At 42.5% G+C, this 22,093-nt stretch overlaps 2 protein-coding genes across 2 annotated transcripts in view; both read left to right on the top strand.

Annotated features, from left to right (window-relative positions):
• LOC115146532 (deubiquitinase DESI2) overlaps positions 1-12,947 on the top strand; it is a 25,016-nt gene extending 12,069 nt beyond the window's left edge. Inside the window, exons 3-5 of the mRNA XM_065004389.1 lie at positions 506-599; positions 9,009-9,150; positions 9,350-12,947. Of these exons, the coding sequence (XP_064860461.1) occupies positions 506-599; positions 9,009-9,150; positions 9,350-9,601 (488 nt within the window). The 3' untranslated portion in view covers positions 9,602-12,947. The remainder of the gene's footprint in view (positions 1-505; positions 600-9,008; positions 9,151-9,349) is intronic.
• A 797-nt stretch (positions 12,948-13,744) lies between these two features.
• LOC115146486 (serine/arginine-rich splicing factor 5-like) lies at positions 13,745-21,085 on the top strand. Its single transcript, XM_029688589.2, has 8 exons — positions 13,745-13,834; positions 14,325-14,459; positions 14,925-14,995; positions 15,203-15,349; positions 18,251-18,323; positions 19,856-19,929; positions 20,220-20,327; positions 20,650-21,085. The coding sequence occupies exons 2-8, from the start codon at positions 14,334-14,336 to the stop codon at positions 20,987-20,989; spliced, it is 939 nt and encodes a 312-aa protein (XP_029544449.2). The 5' UTR covers positions 13,745-13,834; positions 14,325-14,333; the 3' UTR covers positions 20,990-21,085.
• Positions 21,086-22,093: the final 1,008 nt, after the last annotated feature.

Raw genomic sequence — 22,093 nt, forward strand, 5'->3', positions numbered from 1 at the left:
CGGTATCTTCTCACACCACACGATATATTCTCACACCAATACGATATCTTCTCACACCACACGGTATCTTCTCACACCACATGATATCTTCTCACACCACGTGATATCTTCTCACACCACACGATATATTCTCACACCAATGATATCTTCTCACACCACACGATATCTTCTCACACCACACGATATCTTCTCACACCACACAATATCTTCTCACACCAACACGATATCTTCTCACATCATGTGATATATTTTCACATCATGTGATATATTTTCACCACACACAGTATCTTCTCACTTTCAGCTTGCTACACAGTTCCTTCGTTGGAAGGTGAGGTGGTGACAGCATTTCTTTTTCTCTTTTCATTCCTCACACCTGTAATGTGAGCGCCTCACACCTGTAATGTGAGCGCCTCACACCTGTAATGTGAGCGCCTCACACCTGTAATGTGAGCGAAGATACATCTCTGATGTTCAATGTGTTCCTTTCTTCTCATCTTTATTACAGAGTTTGCGTATGGAGGTCATCCGTACCCATTTAGTGGTATATTTGAAATAAACCCTGGAAACACCACTGAATTAGGAGAGACCTTCAAATTCAAGTGAGTTTACATCATCACAGACACACACACACACACACACACACACACAGGGTTCTACAGAGTGCCTTGTCACATAAAAAAGTGGTCAATGGCCTCTGTTTCACAACAGAAGATCAGAATGCAGTTTTAAGAGTTCTCATCAGAAGTGAACATTCGATCCCGGTCCGATCCAAGTCCGGTGAGCTGAAACCCAAGCCCAGGCCTGGTCCGGCATCACAGATATTAAATGAGCTCAAACCCGAAAAAAAAGCCTGATTTTCTAAAATAAAAAAACAACAAAAAACAGTAGGTTATATTTACTTAAACTAGTGTTGGGAAGAACGTATAGTCATGCGTGGTCGCCTACAGTAGATGGTCATTTCAGCGCCATTTTGATTGGGACAGCCCAATCGCGCTGCTTTGATTCAAGTTTGGGGGACTCCTCTATAAATCATTCCATTTTGATTGGGTGAGTGCTAATTATCATTATTCATGTTTGCTCATATATTAGCCAATCAGAACATTTTGCTAACGTGTATATTTGGTTAATTGATCTCTGGCTGGACAAGTAGAAGTGATATATATTTGTTTGCTCCTCGATCACTGATCAGAAACATTTAGCTTGCAACAATGTAACCTTAATCGAGAGTATTATGTATCTATTGGCTCAGACGTCAGAGCCTTCTATAGAGTCTAGGCTATTTTTCTATCATCCCAATCGCAAAATTCTGACTCCTGTCTCGCATAAATTCCTAATTTGATCCTGTAATCCATAGGTTGCATTAAAAAGCACGTCTCTTGCCTATCCGTGTCAAAATACTGCTTTAAAACATGTCACCCACTATAAAACATGTCACCCACTTTAAAACATGTCACCCACTATAAAACATGTCACCCACTATAAAACATGTCACCCACTTTTAAACATGTCACCCACTATAAAACATGTCACCCACTATAAAACATGTCACCCACTATAAAACATGTCACCCACTATAAAACATGTCACCCACTATAAAACATGTCACCCACTATAAAACATGTCACCCACTATAAAACATGTCACCCACTATAAAACATGTCACCCACTATAAAACATGTCACCCACTATAAAACATGTCACCCACTATAAAACATGTCACCCACTTTAAAACATGTCACCCACTATAAAACATGTCACCCACTATAAAACATGTCACCCACTATAAAACATGTCACCCACTATAAAACATGTCACCCACTATAAAACATGTCACCCACTTTAAAAACATGTCACCCACTATAAAACATGTCACCCACTATAAAACATGTCACCCACTATAAAACATGTCACCCACTTTAAAACATGTCACCCACTATAAAACATGTCACCCACTATAAAACATGTCACCCACTTTTAAACATGTCACCCACTTTAAAACATGTCACCCACTATAAAACATGTCACCCACTATAAAACATGTCACCCACTTTAAAACATGTCACCCACTTTAAAACATGTCACCCACTATAAAACATGTCACCCACTATAAAACATGTCACCCACTATAAAACATGTCACCCACTATAAAACATGTCACCCACTTTAAAAACATGTCACCCACTTTAAAAACATGTCACCCACTTCTCTGCGTATTGCCTCTGATATGAGAGCTTCGGTAGAGAATGTTTGATCAACAAACCGGATGAGAGGAGATATGGATATTTAAACAGTTACCTTGATATTTAAACTATTTCCGCTCTCCATCGCCCCTATGAGAGCTTCGGTAGAGAATGTCTGATCAACAAACCGGATGAGAGGAGATATGGATATTTAAACAGTTACCTTGATATTTAAACTATTTCCACTCTCCATCGCCCCTTTATTCATGAGCTGATCTGCTGTCTGTATAATCATCAACAAATAGGAGATATTCTGGATATTCTGGCATCGTTGGAGGTTATCTAGTAAGCTTAGAGAACTTCGGTCATTTGCATTTTGTTTAATTGCGGTTACAAGTTTGTATGATTGGACAACGCTGCGCTCTGTGTCGAGATAGACTAGACCTACTGCTGAAATGCACTGAATTAACTGAGGAGATAGACTAGACCTACTGCTGAAATGCACTGAATTAACTGAGGAGATAGACTAGACCTACTGCTGAAATGCACTGAATTAACTGAGGAGATAGACTAGACCTACTGCTGAAATGCACTGAATTAACTGAGGAACATAATAAAGTTCCTGAATGTATGACTGGCTTGTTTCGCAATTCACGACAGTGTCATTGGCGATCGAAATTACTGTGTCATTATCAGTTTCACTTTGCTCTGATATCTTTACATAGTGGCGCAGCGACAATCTTATTTTCGGAGAACCCTGGCATAGGGATGTTCTCTGTTTAGTGAGTCCTCCAGATCAGAGGCAGTAGGGATGACCAGGGATGTTCTCTGTTTAGTGAGTCCTCCAGATCAGAGGCAGTAGGGATGACCAGGGATGTTCTCTGTTTAGTGAGTCCTCCAGATCAGAGGCAGTAGGGATGACCAGGGATGTTCTCCGTTTAGTGAGTCCTCCAGATCAGAGGCAGTAGGGATGACCAGGTATGTTCTCTGTTTAGTGAGTCCTCCAGATCAGAGGCAGTAGGGATGACCAGGGATGTTCTCTGTTTAGTGAGTCCTCCAGATCAGAGGCTGTAGGGATGACCAGGGATGTTCTCTGTTTAGTGAGTCCTCCAGATCAGAGGCAGTAGGGATGACCAGGGATGTTCTCTGTTTAGTGAGTCCTCCAGATCAGAGGCAGTAGGGAGGACCAGGGATGTTCTCTGTTTAGTGAGTCCTCCAGATCAGAGGCAGTAGGGATGACCAGGGATGTTCTCTGTTTAGTGAGTCTGCCAGATCAGAGGCAGTAGGGAGGACCAGGGATGTTCTCTGTTTAGTGAGTCCTCCAGATCAGAGGCAGTAGGGAGGACTAGGGATGTTCTCTGTTTAGTGAGTCCTCCAGATCAGAGGCAGTAGGGATGACCAGGGATGTTCTCTGTTTAGTGAGTCTGCCAGATCAGAGGCAGTAGGGAGGACCAGGGATGTTCTCTGTTTAGTGAGTCCTCCAGATCAGAGGCAGTAGGGATGACCAGGGATGTTCTCTGTTTAGTGAGTCCTCCAGATCAGAGGCAGTAGGGAGGACCAGGGATGTTCTCTGTTTAGTGAGTCCTCCAGATCAGAGGCAGTAGGGATGACCAGGGATGTTCTCTGTTTAGTGAGTCCTCCAGATCAGAGGCAGCAGGGATGACCAGGGATGTTCTCTGTTTAGTGAGTCCTCCAGATCAGAGGCAGTAGGGATGACCAGGGATGTTCTCTGTTTAGTGAGTCCTCCAGATCAGAGGCAGTAGGGATGACCAGGGATGTTCTCTGTTTAGTGAGTCCTCCAGATCAGAGGCAGTAGGGATGACCAGGGATGTTCTCTGTTTAGTGAGTCCTCCAGATCAGAGGCAGTAGGGAGGACCAGGGATGTTCTCTTAATAAGTGTGTTATTTGGACCATTTTCCTGCTGAGCATTTAAAATGTAACGAGTACTTTTGGGTGTCAGAGAAAATGTACGGAATAAAAAGTACATCATATTCTTTGGGAATGTAGTGAAGTAAAAGTTATCAAAAAATATGTAAAGTAAAGTACAGATGCCACAAAAAAATACTTAAGTAGTACATGAAAGTATTTTTACTTAAGTACTTTACACCACTGGGCCTATATGAATCCAACCTTTTGAAGCACATCTCCCTTGAAGCTAATACTCTTCCGTTCTTCCTGGGCGGCAGGGTAACCGGAAGGTTGGACTAGTACCCGGAAGGTTGCAAGTTCAAACCCCTGAGCTGATAAGGTACAAATCTGTCGTTCTGCCCCTGAACAGGCAGTTAACCCACTGTTCCTAGGCAGTCATTGAAAATAAGAATTTGTTCTTAACTGACTTGCCTAGTTAAATAAAGGTAAAATAAATTTTAAAAATGTGCCTAAACCTACTGTCAAGTTACCATGTTGTTAGCTAGCTAGGTAACATGACTGAACAACGCTGTTGCTAGGTAACATGACTGAACAACGCTGTTTGTTACCATGTTGCTAGGTAACATGACTGAACAACGCTGTTTGTTACCATGTTGCTAGGTAACATGACTGAACAACGCTGTTTGTTACCATGTTGCTAGGTAACATGACTGAACAATGTTGTTTGTTACCATGTTGCCAGGTAACATGACTGAACAACGTTGTTTGTTACCATGTTGCTAGGTAACATGACTGAACAACGTTGTTTGTTACCATGTTGCTAGGTAACATGACTGAACAACGTTGTTTGTTACCATGTTGCTAGGTAACATGACTGAACAACGTTGTTTGTTATCAAACCAATAACTATATAATATGCACTCGAATCCCAACATATATATTTTTAAAGCCACCTTCGGTAATATGGGTCATATTTTTAACCGTTTAGGCAAGAGACAAGTAGTTTTCTTTGTTTCTTAGTTTTAACCGTTTAGGCTAGAGACGAGTAGTTTTCTTTGTTTCTTAGTTTTAACCGTTTAGGCTAGAGACGAGTAGTTTTCTTTGTTTCTTAGTTTTAACCGTTTAGGCTAGAGACGAGTAGTTTTCTTTGTTTCTTAGTTTTAACCGTTTAGGCTAGAGACGAGTAGTTTTCTTTGTTTCTTAGTTTTAACCGTTTAGGCTAGAGACAAGTAGTTTTCTTTGTTTCTTAGTTTGAACCGTTTAGGCTAGAGACAAGTAGTTTTCTTTGCTGTAAAGCTGCAAACATGCCCTCCGATAAGCTGTATGTAGAGCAGGTGAGTGAGGGCTGGTAGGGGATGTGAAGAGGACAGAGAGCAGGTGAGTGAGGGCTGGTAGGGGATGTGAAGAGGACAGAGAGCAGGTGAGTGAGGGCTGGTAGGGGATGTGAAGAGGGGACAGAGAGCAGGTGAGTGAGGGCTGGTAGGGGATGTGAAGAGGGGACAGAGAGCAGGTGAGTGAGGGCTGGTAGGGGATGTGAAGAGGACAGAGAGCAGATGCTCTGGCCCCCCAATGGTGGAACAAACTCCCTCACGACGCCAGGACAGCGGAGTCAATCACCACCTTCCGGAGACACCTGAAACCCCACCTCTTTAAGGAATACCTAGGATAGGATAAAGTAATCCTTCTCACCCCCCCTTAAAATACCTAGATGCACTATTGTTAAGTGGCTGTTCCACTGGATGTCATAAGGTGAAAGCACCAATTTGTAAGTCGCTCTGGATAAGAGCGTCTGCTAAATGACTTAAATGTAAATGTAATGTAAATGGCTGGTAGGAGATGTGAAGAGGGGACAGAGAGCAGGTGAGTGAGGGCTGGTAGGGGATGTGAAGAGGACAGAGAGCAGGTGAGTGAGGGCTGGTAGGGGATGTGAAGAGGACAGAGAGCAGGTGAGTGAGGGCTGGTAGGGGATGTGAAGATGACAGAGAGCAGGTGAGTGAGGGCTGGTAGGGGATGTGAAGAGGACAGAGAGCAGGTGAGTGAGGGCTGGTAGGGGATGTGAAGAGGACAGAGAGCAGGTGAGTGAGGGCTGGTAGGGGATGTGAAGATGACAGAGAGCAGGTGAGTGAGGGCTGGTAGGGGATGTGAAGAGGACAGAGAGCAGGTGAGTGAGGGCTGGTAGGGGATGTGAAGAGGACAGAGAGCAGGTGAGTGAGGGCTGGTAGAGGATGTCCCTGGATGAGTACAGCTGCCACTTGATATGAGCATGAAAGTGAAGTGGATATTATTGCACCTGCTCATACAAGAGACTAGTGGCTGTTGCTTAAATTCAACTGAATCTATAAACACAACTGACTTTATAAACACTTTTTTCATTTTTTATTTATTTCACCTTTATTTAACCAGGTAGTCCAGTTGAGAACAAGTTCTCATTTACAATTGCGACCTGGCCAAGATAAAGCAAAGCAGTTCGACAGATACAACAACACAGAGTTACACATGGAGTAAAACAAACATGATGAATGTGCAGGTAGAGATACTGATCAACATGGAAACAGGAAACAGGATGCATGTTTTTGGAATAGTTGTAATTCTGTACAGACTTCCTTATTTTCACTCTGTCATTAGGTTAGTATCATACATACTCCATGATACTAACCTAATGACAGAGTGAAAATAATGAAGTCTGTACAGAAATACAACTATTCCAAAAACATGCATCCTGTTTCCAACAAGTCACTAAAGTAATACTGCAAAAAATGTGGCAAAGCAATTAACTTTTTTGTCCTGAACACAAAGTGTTATGTTTGGGGCAAATCCCATACAAACACATTACTGAGTACCACTCTCCATATTTTCAAGCATAGTGGTGACTGCATCATGTTATGGGTATGCTTGTCATCGTTAAGGAGTGGGGAGTGTTTCAGGATAAAAAATAAATGGAATGGAGCTAAGCACAGGCAGGGAAACCTGTTTCAGTCTGCTTTCCAGCAGACACTGGGAGATGAATTCACATTTCAGAAGGACAATAACCTAAACACACAAGGACACATCTACACTGGAGTTGCTTACTAAGAAGACAGTGAATGTTCCTGAATGGCCAATTTACAGCTTTGACTTAAAATCTGCTTGAAAATCTATGGCAAAACTTGAAAATGGTTGTCTAGCCATGATTTTGAAAATAATAATGGGGCAAATATTGTAGAATCAATGTGTGCAAAGCTCTTACAGACTTACCCAGAAAGCCTCACAGCTGTAATCACTGTCAAAGGTGATTGTAACTCAGGGGTGTGAATATTTATGTAAATTTGATATTTACATTTAAGTCATTTAGCAGACGCTCTTATCCAGAGCGACATACAAATTGGTGCTTTCACCTTATGACATCCAGTGGAACAGCCACTTTACAATAGTGCATCTAAGTCTTTTAAGGGGAGGGGGGGTGAGAAGGATTACTTTATCCTATCCTAGGTATTCCTTAAAGAGGTGGGGTTTCATTTTCAGAAAAATTTGCAAGAATGTAATTTCACTTTGTCATTATGGAGTATTGTGCGTAGAGGGGCGAGAAACATCTATTTAATAAATTTTAGAATAAGGCTGTAACACAACAAAAGCCAAGAGTTATGAATACATTCTGAAGGCACTGTATATATTAATCAGATAGCACCAAATGTTCTCTAAACACCAGACTGAGACGCTTGTAGGAAGACCACAACATCAGCTGCAACAGAATCACACAGTGTGACAGATACATTATCATTGTGTCCCAGACCCAGAATGGAGCCAAACTTTAACCCTAACATTCAACACCGTAGGAACCTCCGTACTTATAGGTAGGAACCTCCGTACTTATAGGTAGGAACCTCCGTACTTATAGGTAGGAACCTCAGTACTTATAGGTAGGAACCTCAGTACTTATAGGTAGGAACCTCAGTACTTATAGGTAGGAACCTCAGTACTTATAGGTAGGAACCTCAGTACTTATAGGTAGGAACCTCAGTACTTATAGGTAGGAACCTCAGTACTTATAGGTAGGAACCTCAGTACTTATAGGTAGGAACCTCCGTACTTATAGGTAGGAACCTCCGTACTTATAGGTAGGAACCTCCGTACTTATAGGTAGGAACCTCTGTACTTATAGGTAGGAACCTCCGTACTTATAGGTAGGAACCTCCGTACTTATAGGTAGGAACCTCCGTACTTATAGGTAGGAACCTCCGTACTTATAGGTAGGAACCTCAGTACTTATAGGTAGGAACCTCAGTACTTATAGGTAGGAACCTCCGTACTTATAGGTAGGAACCTCCGTACTTATAGGTAGGAACCTCCGTACTTATAGGTAGGAACCTCAGTACTTATAGGTAGGAACCTCAGTACTTATAGGTAGGAACCTCAGTACTTATAGGTAGGAACCTCCGTACTTATAGGTAGGAACCTCGGTACTTATAGGTAGGAACCTCGGTACTTATAGCTAGGAACCTCGGTACTTATAGCTAGGAACCTCGGTACTTATAGCTAGGAACCTCGGTACTTATAGGTAGGAACCTCGGTACTTATAGGTAGGAACCTCCGTACTTATAGGTAGGAACCTCCGTACTTATAGGTAGGAACCTCAGTACTTATAGATAGGAACCTCAGTACTTATAGGTAGGAACCTCAGTACTTATAGGTAGGAACCTCCGTACTTATAGGTAGGAACCTCCGTACTTATAGGTAGGAACCTCGGTACTTATAGGTAGGAACCTCGGTACTTATAGCTAGGAACCTCGGTACTTATAAGTAGGAACCTCAGTACTTATAGGTAGGAACCTCAGTACTTATAGGTAGTATCCTCAGTACTTAGTTACAGTAAATAATATACAGGAGAGGAATTAATGAAATATTTCCCCCGTTACACCCAGCACCGCTATCTCCAAGTTTGGTACGTCCGTATCAGCTTTGTTTTCTCCTCGTTCTACACAGGGAGGCCATCGCTTTGGGCACAACAGACTTTGCTGTGGAGGATATGGATAAAATCATGGAGGACCTGGGAACAGATTTCAAGGGCAACTCCTACCATCTAATGCACAAGAACTGCAACCACTTCTCATCCTCGCTGTCTGAGGTCAGTATGAGAAACATTCATGCAATTATTCAACATTTTGTTTCTTTGATCACACATACAATATCTGAAATATATTTACGTTATTGGGAATAACTTGATAACTGGATAAAAAAAAAACTTTTTTAAAATTAATAGCCTATTGAATATAAAATACATTTTTATGTGGAGTATTTTTAAAGTTGTACTCGTTCTATTCCAGCTGTTGTGTGGGCGTGAGATCCCTCGCTGGGTGAACCGCCTGGCCTACTTCAGCTCCTGCGTGCCCTTCCTCCAGACCTGCCTCCCTAAGGAGTGGCTGACCCCCGCTGCCCTCCAGAGCCACATCAGCATGGGGCTCCACAAGGAGGAGCGGGAGGCTGGAGAGTCCAGCGACGAGGACCCCAACTCAGCCTCCGGGACCGCTGGGGCTGGCACCGGATCCTCACACAGCTGTCGCCATACACGAGTCTGAACCAATAACTGTAGGTCTGAAGAGAATAGCCAATAGGACTCTCTTTCAATGACCTTTGACCTCTGGACCAGAAGGTCACCAGCTCAGCCCTGCAGGGGATGTGTAGTGATATTATATCTGTGGGCCTGACTGAATAACCACCTGACCTCATAGTACCACCACTCTGAGAACAGAGACGTGGGACGGATGATTATTTAGCATGCTAGTACTAACTCATAAAGCCGCCGGGCCAAGGGGACCTGCAAAATCCACTTGGATCCTTTCCCTGATTTTCTCCTTTTTTTAGAGTACTGTAGATATATTCTGAAGGATTTGTTATAGGCGTTGACAAACTAACTCAGACCACGGCATGGTTCTCTCAGATTGACCACAGCTACATTATGTAGGGACGGCAGGGTAGCCTAGTGGTTAGAGTGTAGAGGCGGCAGGGTAGCCTAGTGGTTAGAGCGTTTGACTAGTAACCGGAAGGTTGCAAGTTCAAATCCCCGAGCTGACAAAGTACAAATCTGACAAGGTTCTGCCCTTTGAACAGGCAGTTAACCCCCGGCAGGCCGTCATTGAAAATAAGAATTTGTTCTTAACTGACTTGCCAAGTTAAATAAAGGTAAAGTATGTACTATAGGGCTGGGGTACTTTCTAGTGTTTGTCTTTTTCCCAGGAATTTTTTAAACCTTTGTCAGCCTTCATCCCTAATGCCCTCCTTCCAGAGCAGCTTCTTCTTCAGACTAGATGTATATCTGACACCACAGAGATGCACCCAACTAGATGTATATCTGACACCACAGAGATGCACCCTATGCCAATTTCGGGATGCAGTATTAAGTATCTCTCAGTCTGAGACGACTGGTATTGTGGCATTAGCAGAAGAGGTTCAATAACTCCCTTACTTGGCCTTCAGTTGTAATCATCAGTGATGCCTGTTTTGTTGATGTGTTTGGGTAAGTTAATATGCTGGCCATTTTAGAAGTTGAAGAAGCAGAACCATATATAGCGATATATATTCTCTGTTTGGGAGTAACTACCTGTGGGTTGTTTTGAACGAGCACGTTTCTGCTAAACGTCATTCTTAACTCAAAACAATGTGTCAAGAAACAAAGGATTCGACAACAAGAAGTGAAGACATCTAAATTTAATCTCTGATCGTATTCATTTTATCATATGAATATTTATATTAGGTGTCATTTGTCCATAGCATGGTCTCGTGCATTGTTTAACAAGATGGTGTCTGCACCCCATGTATTTTTGCCAATTTACCACTATCGTGAATAACATTGTCAGATGACTCTGAAAGTTGCATTTACACTCTTCTTCCATGGAAATCTTTCATGATGAAACTCATAGTAACTGTTGAATCACAGGCCTTGGATGACACTCCCTGCTGCCTTCCCTACTGCCCTCCCTACTGCCTTCCCTACTGCCTTCCCTACTGCCTTCCCTGCTGCCTACCCTACTGCCTCCCCTACTGCCTTCCCTGCTGCCTTCCCTACTGCCCTCCCTACTGCCTTCCCTACTGCCTCCCCTGCCTCCCCTACTGCCTCCCCTACTGCCTTCCCTACTGCCTCCCCTACTGCCTTCCCTACTGCCTCCCCTACTGCCTCCCCTGCAGCCTTCCCTACTGCCTCCCCTGCTGCCTCCCCTACTGCCCTCCCTACTGCCTTCCCTACTGCCTTCCCTGCTGCCTTCCCTACTGCCCTCCCTGCTGCCTTCCCTGCTGCCTTCCCTGCTGCCTTCCCTACTGCCTCCCCTACTGCCTCCCCTGCTGCCTCCCCTACTGCCTCCCCTACTGCCTCCCCTACTGCCTTCCCTACTGCCTCCCCTACTGCCTTCCCTGCTGCCTCCCCTGCTGCCTTCCCTGCTGCCTCCCCTACTGCCTTCCCAGCTGATTTCACAGAGTGATTGAGTTGGTGTGTAGGGGGGCTGGGTTACAGTGGGAGCATTGTGTGAAGGAAAAGGGGTTTTGTTTTCTAAATGTCTTTTTTTGAAATTGATGTGGAAATGTCTCTGAATGTCTCACGTGCTCCCTGAAACAAGGGAGAAGTGGTCCTACCAGTCAAGTCCTGGACTAGTGTACTAAACTGACTACTATCCCATTAAAAACAACATAAATAATGCTGTTTTCAGATGAGACAGACATGAGGATACATGTTATTCGCCCTTTTCGGTTCATGCGTTTATAATGCTGCTCTTGTAGATTCAATAGTATGCCTTGTGAGGCCCACTCCATTGTATTCCTGTAGAATAACATTGTCCTTTCTTTCTCTTCTCCTTGGTTTACTGTCTCTGTCTGTCTGCTTCCACCCCCTCTGTAACCCCCATCCCCCTCTCAGGAAAGAAATCACATGACCTGTGGTTGTTACACAGGTGTCTCATTACCATACACCATCTCCATGACAACTGGGGGGGGGGGGAACTATTTATTTGTTTATATACTTATATTTTTTAAATAATCTATATTTGTATTTATTTTTTAATGCAGTAACTCCTTTTTTTGTGCATTATCAGGAAGATTTGTGTTCTTCTTGTTGAAATGTGTTCTGTAAAGGTCAGTGAATTGAACCCATGGATTGAAATGTGTTCTATAGAGGTCAGTGAATTGAACCCATGGATTGAAATGTGTTCTATAGAGGTCAGTGAATTGAACCCATGGATTGAAATGTGTTCTATAGAGGTCAGTGAATTGAACCCATGGATTGAAATGTGTTCTGTAGAGGTCAGTGAATTGAACCCATGGATTGAAATGTGTTCTGTAGAGGTCAGTGAATTGAACCCATGGATTGAAATGTGTTCTGTAAAGGTCAGTGAATTGAACCCATGGATTGAAATGTGTTCTATAGAGGTCAGTGAATTGAACCCATGGATTGAAATGTGTTCTATAGAGGTCAGTGAATTGAACCCATGGATTGAAATGTGTTCTATAGAGGTCAGTGAATTGAACCCATGGATTGAAATGTGTTCTATAGAGGTCAGTGAATTGAACCCATGGATTGAAATGTGTTCTATAGAGGTCAGTGAATTGAACCCATGGATTGAAATGTGTTCTATAGAGGTCAGTGAATTGAACCCATGGATTTGAAATGTGTTCTGTAAAGGTCAGTGAATTGAACCCATGGATTGAAATGTGTTCTGTAGAGGTCAGTGAATTGAACCCATGGTTTGAAATGTGTTCTATAGAGGTCAGTATTCCATACTTTACCATTGACACTTTCTACAGAGAAGAACAGTCTGATAACTTTTTCTATTGTGTCAATTTTAACCTCAATTGGTAATGTGCTTTTCCCTGAATTGAAAGACAATGCCACAATTTTAAGAATGGTAATGGAATAAAAAGATACAAGAATAACACCAATATATTTTGTCCTGTTGCATTGCATTACAATAAGGCCACACAGAGTCTGACACAAACAACATTGAATGGGAGGAAAATCTAACTATTTATTTATTTTATAGAACTTTTATTTGATTAGGCAAGTGGGAGTGGAGTTGATGGGCGGGGGATAGAATGATGGTCAAAGATAAAAGTGGAAATAATGAAGTCAAAATAAAACAACAAAAATAATGTTTTGAATGACACTGAGGGGCAGTGTTGTACACATGAGTATACACATTCATTCAGTGTGAGAATGAGAGTGTGTGTGGGGGTCTTGGGGTGGAATTATTTTTCGGGGGGGGACTGTGGGGCTCTTGGATGGTTGAGGGGCAGCTCTTAGGGAACTGTGGGTGGATCATGGAGGGCAGGTGGCCTGGCGGTTGGGAGCTTGGGCCGGTGGCTGATTCGGGTCCCTGTTTTTGACTTTGTGGGAGATCTGTCGACGTGATCTTCAGTTGACCCTGGTTGCTTCTGTGTGTCTGGTTGGGAGTCTGTTAGATGACTAATGTGATGTAGATGTTGAGCGGCTTCACTGCAAGTAGATTGCATGTTTTAAATATTAAAATAAAAAATAAAGTCGGTTTAGAACAAATTCCTATTTACAATCACGGCCTACCAGAAGACAAAAGGCCTCCTGCTGGGATGGGGATTAAAAAAATAAAATAAATAATATATATATATATACTTTTTTTGTTTATTAATAATGTTGAGCTTGTTCATTTACAGATCAGGGGTTTTGTGTAACTTGTTTTGATAGGTCTAAGAACACACCCATTCACCTTGGTCCTGAAGTACATCCGGTTACCTCTCGCTGTCGCCATTTTGATACACAAACGAGCGAGAAGTAACGAAAAGACGACAGAAAGGTGAGCTTCACGTTTATAATCATTTAGCAGATTGGCACACATATTTGGCAAATACGTAATGATTAACAGTTCATCCGAATGCCGAGCTAATATTGTAGCTAAGCTAGCAAGAACGTTAACTGCACGACATACTTAACGACTTTCTCGCTAGCTAGCTAGTAGCAAGCTAACGTTTACATACCCACGCCGTATCGATTGGGATTTATTTCATATAGAACGGTATATAACTGGTGTTGCTTATGTATATCTTGTTAAATATACTGTTGACGTTGCCGAACCTAGACTAACTTGCTGACTATCTGGCTAATATTAACTAAAATGACTAACGGCTGCTTAATTTGGCAACGTATTGTTAGCGCTTTGGCTAGACCACACTGGTCTGGGCCTTCTCAGTAAATGTTAGTTAGCTACGTGTTTGAGAGGGTAACGTTACTGTTTATAGTTGAATAACTTTCCTGTTCCAAACATTTTTGTTGTTGTTTAAATGCAGAGTATCATCATGAGTGGATGTCGTGTGTTTATCGGCCGTTTGAGCCCCCACGCCCGTGAGAGAGACGTGGAGAAATTCTTCAAGGGATATGGACGGATCCGAGAAGTACATTTGAAGAACGGATTCGGCTTTGTGGTAAGTCGGTCTTGCCAATTGGCGGCGTTAGGGGCAGCTAACGGTTATATCTAACCTATAACTATTACTTTTCAGACCGGGCTAGTAGAAAATGTTCCTAACTTATCCCGCTGAGTGGTGAACTTGATTTCCCCGTATATTACATGGCACAGATTTCAGACCCTGGTTAGTAAAAAAAAAATATATATATGTGATAGAGTACAAGCTCGGCTGACGAGTGCCCCAAAGGCCTGTCTGGGGGTGGTCAGTGAACGTTTGGATTGTTATGCTTCGTTCAAAACATCTGGGAAAAATACGAGGTCAAATATGACGTCAGAAACCTTCAGGTCGGAGCTCCAGAAAGAGGCCCAGTTGGATGACCTTTCAAATCGATTTTCAGTTCAACGCTCTGTTTTCTTTTCCCCAGTGGAAATAAACAGTTTTGAAATCATCCTTAATTACATAACCCCCTTTGTCTTTCATCAGGAGTTTGACGACCACAGAGATGCGGATGATGCCGTATACGAGCTGAATGGCAAGGAACTCTGTAGTGAAAGGTAAAGATTCAGATGCATTCAAAGTATTTAAGAAAGCTCAATGGTGAAGTGTGTTTTGGGCGGTTACTCCATATAGTAGTAGTGTTATTTACACAGAACTGCCTCGTCCTTTCTCTGACTTGGGCCTAGCTGCATTCAGTGCGTGAATTTAATTTACTTTATCAGTCATTTCTGGTAGCCTCAGTATTAACTGTTTTGTCTCTATAGGGTGACGATAGAGCATGCCCGCTCCAGAAGAGGGAGGGGTGGTGGACCAGGGATGGGGGGTGGTGGTGGTGGAGGAGGAGGAGGACGCTTCTCACCTCGTTTCAGCAGCTACCGCCAGGGCTCTGGCGGTCATAGTGGTGGCTCCAGGTATAGACTCCTCAAACCTCCTTTCACGACCTTTTCGCATGCAGTTTGGCCTTCCAACATTATGTAAACTTCCTTAACTTCTTACGGCTGAAATCCCGTTAACGGGATCGATTTGGCAACGGCCAGTGAAAGTGCAGGGCGTCAAATTCAAACAAACAAATCTCATAATTAAAGTTCCGCAAACATAGTATTATTATACACCATTTTTAAGATAAACTTATTGTTAAATCCTGTCTAGGACACACGTTCCGCTAGCGGAACCCCCCCCCACAACATTCCACTGTAAAGGCAGCACTGGAAATTCAAAAATATATATTTTTTAGAAAGATGAAGCTTTCACACGTTAACAAGACCGATAGAGCAAATGAAAGATTAACATCATGTTAAAGATGAGTCTCCTGATGAAAAAGTCTGATAAAAAAAAAAAAAAAAATGTTTTACAGCGAAAACACAACATATGATTATGTTAGATCACCACCAAGTTCAATAAAAAAAAAAACACGCAGCCATTTTCCCAGCCAAAGATAGGCGTCACAAACACAGAAAGAGATAAAAAAAAATCAATCACTAACCTTTTGATCTTCATCAGATAACACTCATAACACATCATGTTACACAATACATGCGTTTTTTTGATCGCTAATATGCATATTTATATCCAAAAATCTTAGTTTACATTGGCGCCATGTTCAGAAAGGCCTCCGAAATATCTGGAGAAATCTAATAACATAAATGCTCATCATACACTTTGATGAAAGATAACATGTTTTTACATATAATTAAAGATACCCATGTTCTTAATTTAACCACTGTGTCAGATTTTTTTAAAAACTTTACGGAAAAAGCATACAATGCAATAATCTGAGACGGCGCTCAGAAATACACAACATTTCTCCGCCATGTTGGAGTCAACAGAAATACGAAATTACATCATAAATATTCCATGACCTTCGATAATCTTCATCAGAATGCACTCCCAGGAATCCCAGTTCGACAATAAACAATCAATTATTTATGTCCGAGTAGCTACTTTTGCTAGCGCGTTCAGTACACATATCCAAACGCTCGTGCAACTCGCGCACAATGTCGGACGAAAACTTCAAAAAGTTATATCACAGGTCGAATAAACTTGTCAAACTAAGTAGAGAATCAATCTTCAGGATGTTATCATATATATCCAATAACGTTCCCAACCGGAGCATTCCTTCATGTCTGTATAAGTTATGGAACGCAAGGCCCTATCATGTGGAATGCGCGTGACCAGGAACTGGCAATCCGCCAGAACACTGACTCATTCCCCTCTCACCCGGCCCCACGTTACAGTATAAGCTTTATTCAACGTTCTACAGGCTGTTGACATCTAGTGGAAGGTGTAGGAAGTGCAAACAGATCCATATCTTACTGGGATTTGAATAGGCGATGAGTTGAAAAACAACCAGCCTCAGAATTTCCACTTCCGGTTGGGAAGTTTGCCTGCCATATGATTTCTGTTATACTCACAGACATCATTCAAACAGTTTTAGAAACTGCAGTGTTTTCTATTCAATAGTAATAATAATATGCCTATATCTGGGACAGAGTAGGATGCAGTTCCCTATGGGCACGCAGTTCATCCAAAGTGAAAATGCTGCCCCCTATCCCTAAAGTTAATCCCACCACAGTGTCCGATTTTCAAAAAAGCTTTACGGTGAAAGCATACCATGCGAGTATGTTAGGTCAGCGCCCAGTCACAAAAAAACATACAGCCATTTTCCATCCGAAGAGAGGAGTCACAAAAAGCAGAAATAGAGATAAAATGAATCACTAGCCTTTGATCTTCATCAGATGGCACTCATAAGACTTCATGTTACACAATACATAAAGTTCATATTTATATTTTAAAAATCTGTTTGCATTGGCGCGTTATGTTCAGTAATGTTTTGTTTCCAAAACATCCGGTGATTTTGCGAAGAGCCACGCCAATTTACAGAAATACTCATCATAAACGTTGATGAAAGATACAAGTGTTATGCATATAATTAAAGATATACTCATAGTTAATGCAACCGCTGTGTCAGATTTCAAAAAAGCTTTACAGCGAAAGCACACCATGGAATAATCTGAGTACAGCGCTCAGACATCAAAACAAGCCATACAGATACCCGCCATGTTGTGGAGTCAGAAATAGCATTATAAATATTCACTTACCTTTGATGTTCTTCATCGGAATGCACTCCCAGGAATCCAAGTTCCACAAATGTTCGATAAAGTCCATTTATGTCCAAATACATCCTTTTTGTTTGCGCGTTTAGTCCAGTGATCGAAAATGCACAAGGCGCGGGCACTAAGTCCAGACAAAGTTTTTAAAAATCAATTACAGATTCTATTGCATAGAATCAATCTTTAGGATGTTTTTTTTATCATAAATCTTCAATAATGTTTCAACCGGACAATTACTTTGTCTTTAGAAATGAAAAGGAACGGAGCTCACGGCCGCACGCGTGACTTAGCTCATGGCATTCTGCCAGACCCCTGATTCAAACAGCTCTTATTCGCTCCCACCTCACAGTAGAAGCCTGAAACAACGTTATAAAGACTGTTGACATCTAGTGGAAGCCGTAGGAAGTGCAATCTGACCAAATTTACACTGTATATTGGACAGACAAATCACTTGGAAAACTACAAACCTCAGATTTCCCACTTCTTGGTTGGAATCTTGCATATATGAATTCTGGAACACCGGGCAATTTTAGGAGCTTGGAAGTTTATTTTGCAGTGAATGGAGTTTTGTCAATGCGATTACAGTTTTAGTGTTCAACGTGTGAAAGTAAATGGGGTTTCAGTAATTTTCTGAGTGTGATTTGAAACCAATAAAACACTATCTCTTCCACGTTACAACTTCGCTCTCTCCCACCCATGCAGTAGGTATGGTCCCCCGGTACGAACAGAGCACCGAATCATTGTGGAGAACCTGTCGTCACGGATCAGTTGGCAGGTGAGCGGTTACACTCCTCTGGTTCAATGTGATACAAAACAATTATCCTTTACTTAATCTGCTACTGCCTTTTTAGTCTGTGTGAAGCAGCATTTTTTTAATTTTTCATTTATTAAATAAACGTAGCAATATGCTCAATAGCCCATTAGGTGGATAGAATGGCAAGGACCCATTTCCATGTTATGAATTCAGAATTGTTTATTTCTTGACTTTCGTTTTAACTGTATCTTTCAAATAATAAGCACCTCTTAGACTTAAAGGTAAATGTAACCGAACACATCTTAACCCCCCTTTTTTAATTTTTAAATGAGCTTAAAATTCTTATCTGGTTATTATTTTATGGAGTTGCATGCACTGCCTCCCCTGGAGGTGTCTGATGTGCATAGCGCCCTCTGCTGGTTGTGTTTTCAATAGTGTCCATTTGGTGCCTCTCCTTACACGCAGTTGCCGCTGGTCTAAATCTTGGCTGGGCCCCGTAGCGGGTGAAAGGGCTCTAGCGCAGGATAGCCTTAGGATGGTCCCTCGTAAAGCCCCAGTCTGGAGGTTCTGTGGTCTGGTCTGGTGGAAACCCCCCCCCCCCCACCCGAATGCAGCCAGCCTGTTACTCCCTCAATCCACTCCACGTTCCCTACACTCTCCCGTTTGGTTCTTTATCTGTTGCTGATGGAGCTGGGTGTGTTGACAGTTGGGCACACTGCACACCCTCTTCCTTCGTCCCTTCCCCTACTTGCTCTCTGGTGGTCCCTTGTGGAGGCTGGCCGGAGTCCGGGTCTGTCAAGGCTGAGGGAGGTCGTTTCTCAAGGGCTTAACACTGTGACTGCATTGGTTCCCATTGGTCCTCTATTTGGACAAGTGGCTCTTTGCTAATGTCTTCCTGGGTATGGAACGGTAAGTAACATATAACTCATGTGATTGGGTTTAAGGGTTGGGAGGAACAGGAAGTAGAATTATATACCTTAGTCTTACTGGAGAACGCTTTCTATAAGCCTTTATAAGCCCTTATGGAATTATACTAGGCTACGTAATAGGTTAATGAAAGAACCCCTTGATTAAAGTAGGAGTTTAAGGTCAAATCAAATGACATTGCATAGAATTATTTTTAAACGATACCCCCCCTAAAAACCACGATAGTTGTCAAACCTCTAACATTTCCAAGCCGCCCGGAAGGGATTTCACACTGTCTCGCTGCCTTGGTATCTTCTGTTTAAATAAATAAATGTGTCTCCGTCAACCCTAGTTGTTAACGAACACGAAACAAATACAATACCAAGGAAACGAATAGTGTTACCATGTTTCTCCTTTGGGTAAGATAAGTTAAACCAAGTTGGTCTACCCGTGAAGCTATTTCAGTGGCTCATCACTTAAAACGGCCTGGTCTGAAAATGCTAAAACACATGATTAGTTTTGTTGGAAGTCTGTATTACGGGGTGGGTGGATTTAGCTGATTTAGTCTTTCCCAGGTTCACAGAAAACCCTCTCAGCCACATTATACAGTCTGTTAGTTCGTCACTGACTCGTATGCTTCATCGTAGGACCTGAAAGACCTGATGAGGAAAGCCGGAGAAGTCACCTTTGTGGATGCACACAGAACCAACAAGAATGAAGGGTGAGTTGAGTTCCTCTGTCCAGTTGGCCCAGGATCTGGACTTTATTCATTAGTTATATTCCGTACCAAAACTTTTGGTCTCGTTGCACGATGACCCATGTTCGTTATGGACTGAGAAAGGAAGAGACTACCTTGGGCTTGTCCAATAATAAACCCACATTTTCTGTATACAACATTTTTTTTTTTTTTAAATGCCTTGCTTTACTTGAAAACAAACCAAACATACCTTTGGTTGAATGGTTGCTATTATGAAATGGAGCTTGTTGACTGAATGCGATTTGATTCTACAGGGTGGTGGAGTTCGCATCACACAGTGATATGAAGAATGCCATTGATAAGCTGGACGGAACAGACTTGAATGGACGCAAGTTGAAACTGTCTGAGGATCGCAAGAGCCGGTTAGTGTCTCCTTTTCCAATTGCAACTTAATAGTCTCACTGAGACGAGACACACAGGAACTTGACTGTCATTTTCCAGTTAGTTGTAAACCAATTTTTTTTTAGTTTTGACACAATTCTGACAGTAAGGAAATGAGTTGGAGACAGGCATGTGGGTCTCCCTGGACACTTGTCAGTCCCCACTTTCACCCACATGCCTGTCTCCCAACTCATTTCTTTACTGTCAGAATTGTGTCAAAACTAAAAATAGAGTGTTAGTAATATATTACGGCTCTTGGAGGAGGGAGGGGGAACCAAACTTGTCATTCTTCTGTTCCAACAGCCACAGCAGGAGTCGTTCCCGCGGCTCTCGTAGCTACTCCCGGTCCCGTAGCCGTTCCCCACGCTCCAAGTCCCGTAGCAGGAGTCGTAACCGCTCCAGGAGCCCCCGATCTCGCTCGGCCAGCCGTACCCCGGAGAAGAAGGCTTCCTCTGCAGGAGGGGGCAGGGCTGCACATCGCTCCACCTCGCGCTCTCCGTCCCGGTCCAGATCCCCTGCCCCTCGCTCCCGTACCCCTCCCCCACGCTCCCGTTCTCGCACTCCTCCTCCCAGTTCCCCTGTCCCGGCCCGGAAGAAGTCTCCGTCCCGGTCTCGCTCCCCCTCGGCTGAGAGCCAGCACTGAGCCCCACTGGCGGTGTGTGTAGTTCGGTGTTGTAGTGCAGTGGTGGCTGGAGGGAGGACCGTCTCATTGGAATGGCTGGAATGGAATGAGAGGAACAGAATCCTTCATAGCGTTCCATTTAATCCATTCCATCTATTCCAATAAGCCTGTCCTGATTTTTAATGTGACCACCAGCCTCATAGTGGTATGGACTGAAGAGTTGTCATGCTGAGACCATGGCGCCTGGCTTTGTTGGCGGCCTGCTTGCTTGCTAGTGTGGAATGAATGGAGAGGCTTGCCTTTTGGCGACACACTCCCACAATCTCTCATTTTTAAAATCAGAGAATTGGTTGTTGTGCCAGTATCTTGGATGCCCTGTAATGTTTTTTTCTCTGTTTTGGGAGCCTTTTGTGTTTATAGGTGGGATCATGCTTCCCCAATTCAACTTCTAATTGTTTTTGATTTTTTTGCCATATTGAATCATTAAAACATGTTCCTTGGGGGAAACTGAACCGTTTAAGGAAATGTACAGTGTGATTTTTTTAAAGATCTTCTGATTGGTTCACATTCCTGTTGATTTATCTGATTGGTTCACATTCCTGTTGATTTATCTGATTGGTTCACATTCCTGTTGATTTATCCATCGTTCTCACTTCAGATTGTGATTTAATGACATCTGTACCATTTGAAGTGACACTTTCTGTCCCCCCCGTTTTCTGTTATGAGTCTAATCAATACAAGGTTATATTTCCATCACCACTTTGGCCCTGTCTGTGATTCCAATCTACACCTCAGACAGACCTCTTAAACACGTTATAATTTACAGACACAAGGTTTAGTTTTAACATTTGCTGAAAAAATACTATAATTCTTATTAAATGGATACTTCTACTTTTAAATTTGACTCAACCATTTTAATATTTATTTTCTACCCAAGAGAACAATACTTGAAAATGTATATTTTATTATTAAGAAAACCATTGTACAGAAAACGTTTGATTTTAAATGTCACGTTCTTCTAGCCTGGGTACCAGTCTGTTTGTCGTGCCATTTATATTTGACAAGGAGTTGAATGCAATGGCACAAAGATCTGGAACCAGGCTAATGTTCTATAGACGATTAACA

This window comes from Oncorhynchus nerka, linkage group LG18 (assembly GCF_034236695.1).
Source record: "Oncorhynchus nerka isolate Pitt River linkage group LG18, Oner_Uvic_2.0, whole genome shotgun sequence".
Lineage (NCBI taxonomy): Eukaryota > Metazoa > Chordata > Actinopteri > Salmoniformes > Salmonidae > Oncorhynchus > Oncorhynchus nerka.

Excerpts from the sequence above, each read along its gene's own strand:
- LOC115146486 (XM_029688589.2), top strand. The coding sequence starts at position 14,334 with ATGAGTGGATGTCGTGTGTTTATCGGCCGTTTGAGCCCCCACGCCCGT. Across the intron at positions 19,930-20,219 it reads AGAACCAACAAGAATGAAGG|GGTGGTGGAGTTCGCATCAC; the intron begins GTGAGTTGAGTT and ends TTGATTCTACAG. Across the intron at positions 20,328-20,649 it reads TCTGAGGATCGCAAGAGCCG|CCACAGCAGGAGTCGTTCCC; the intron begins GTTAGTGTCTCC and ends CTGTTCCAACAG.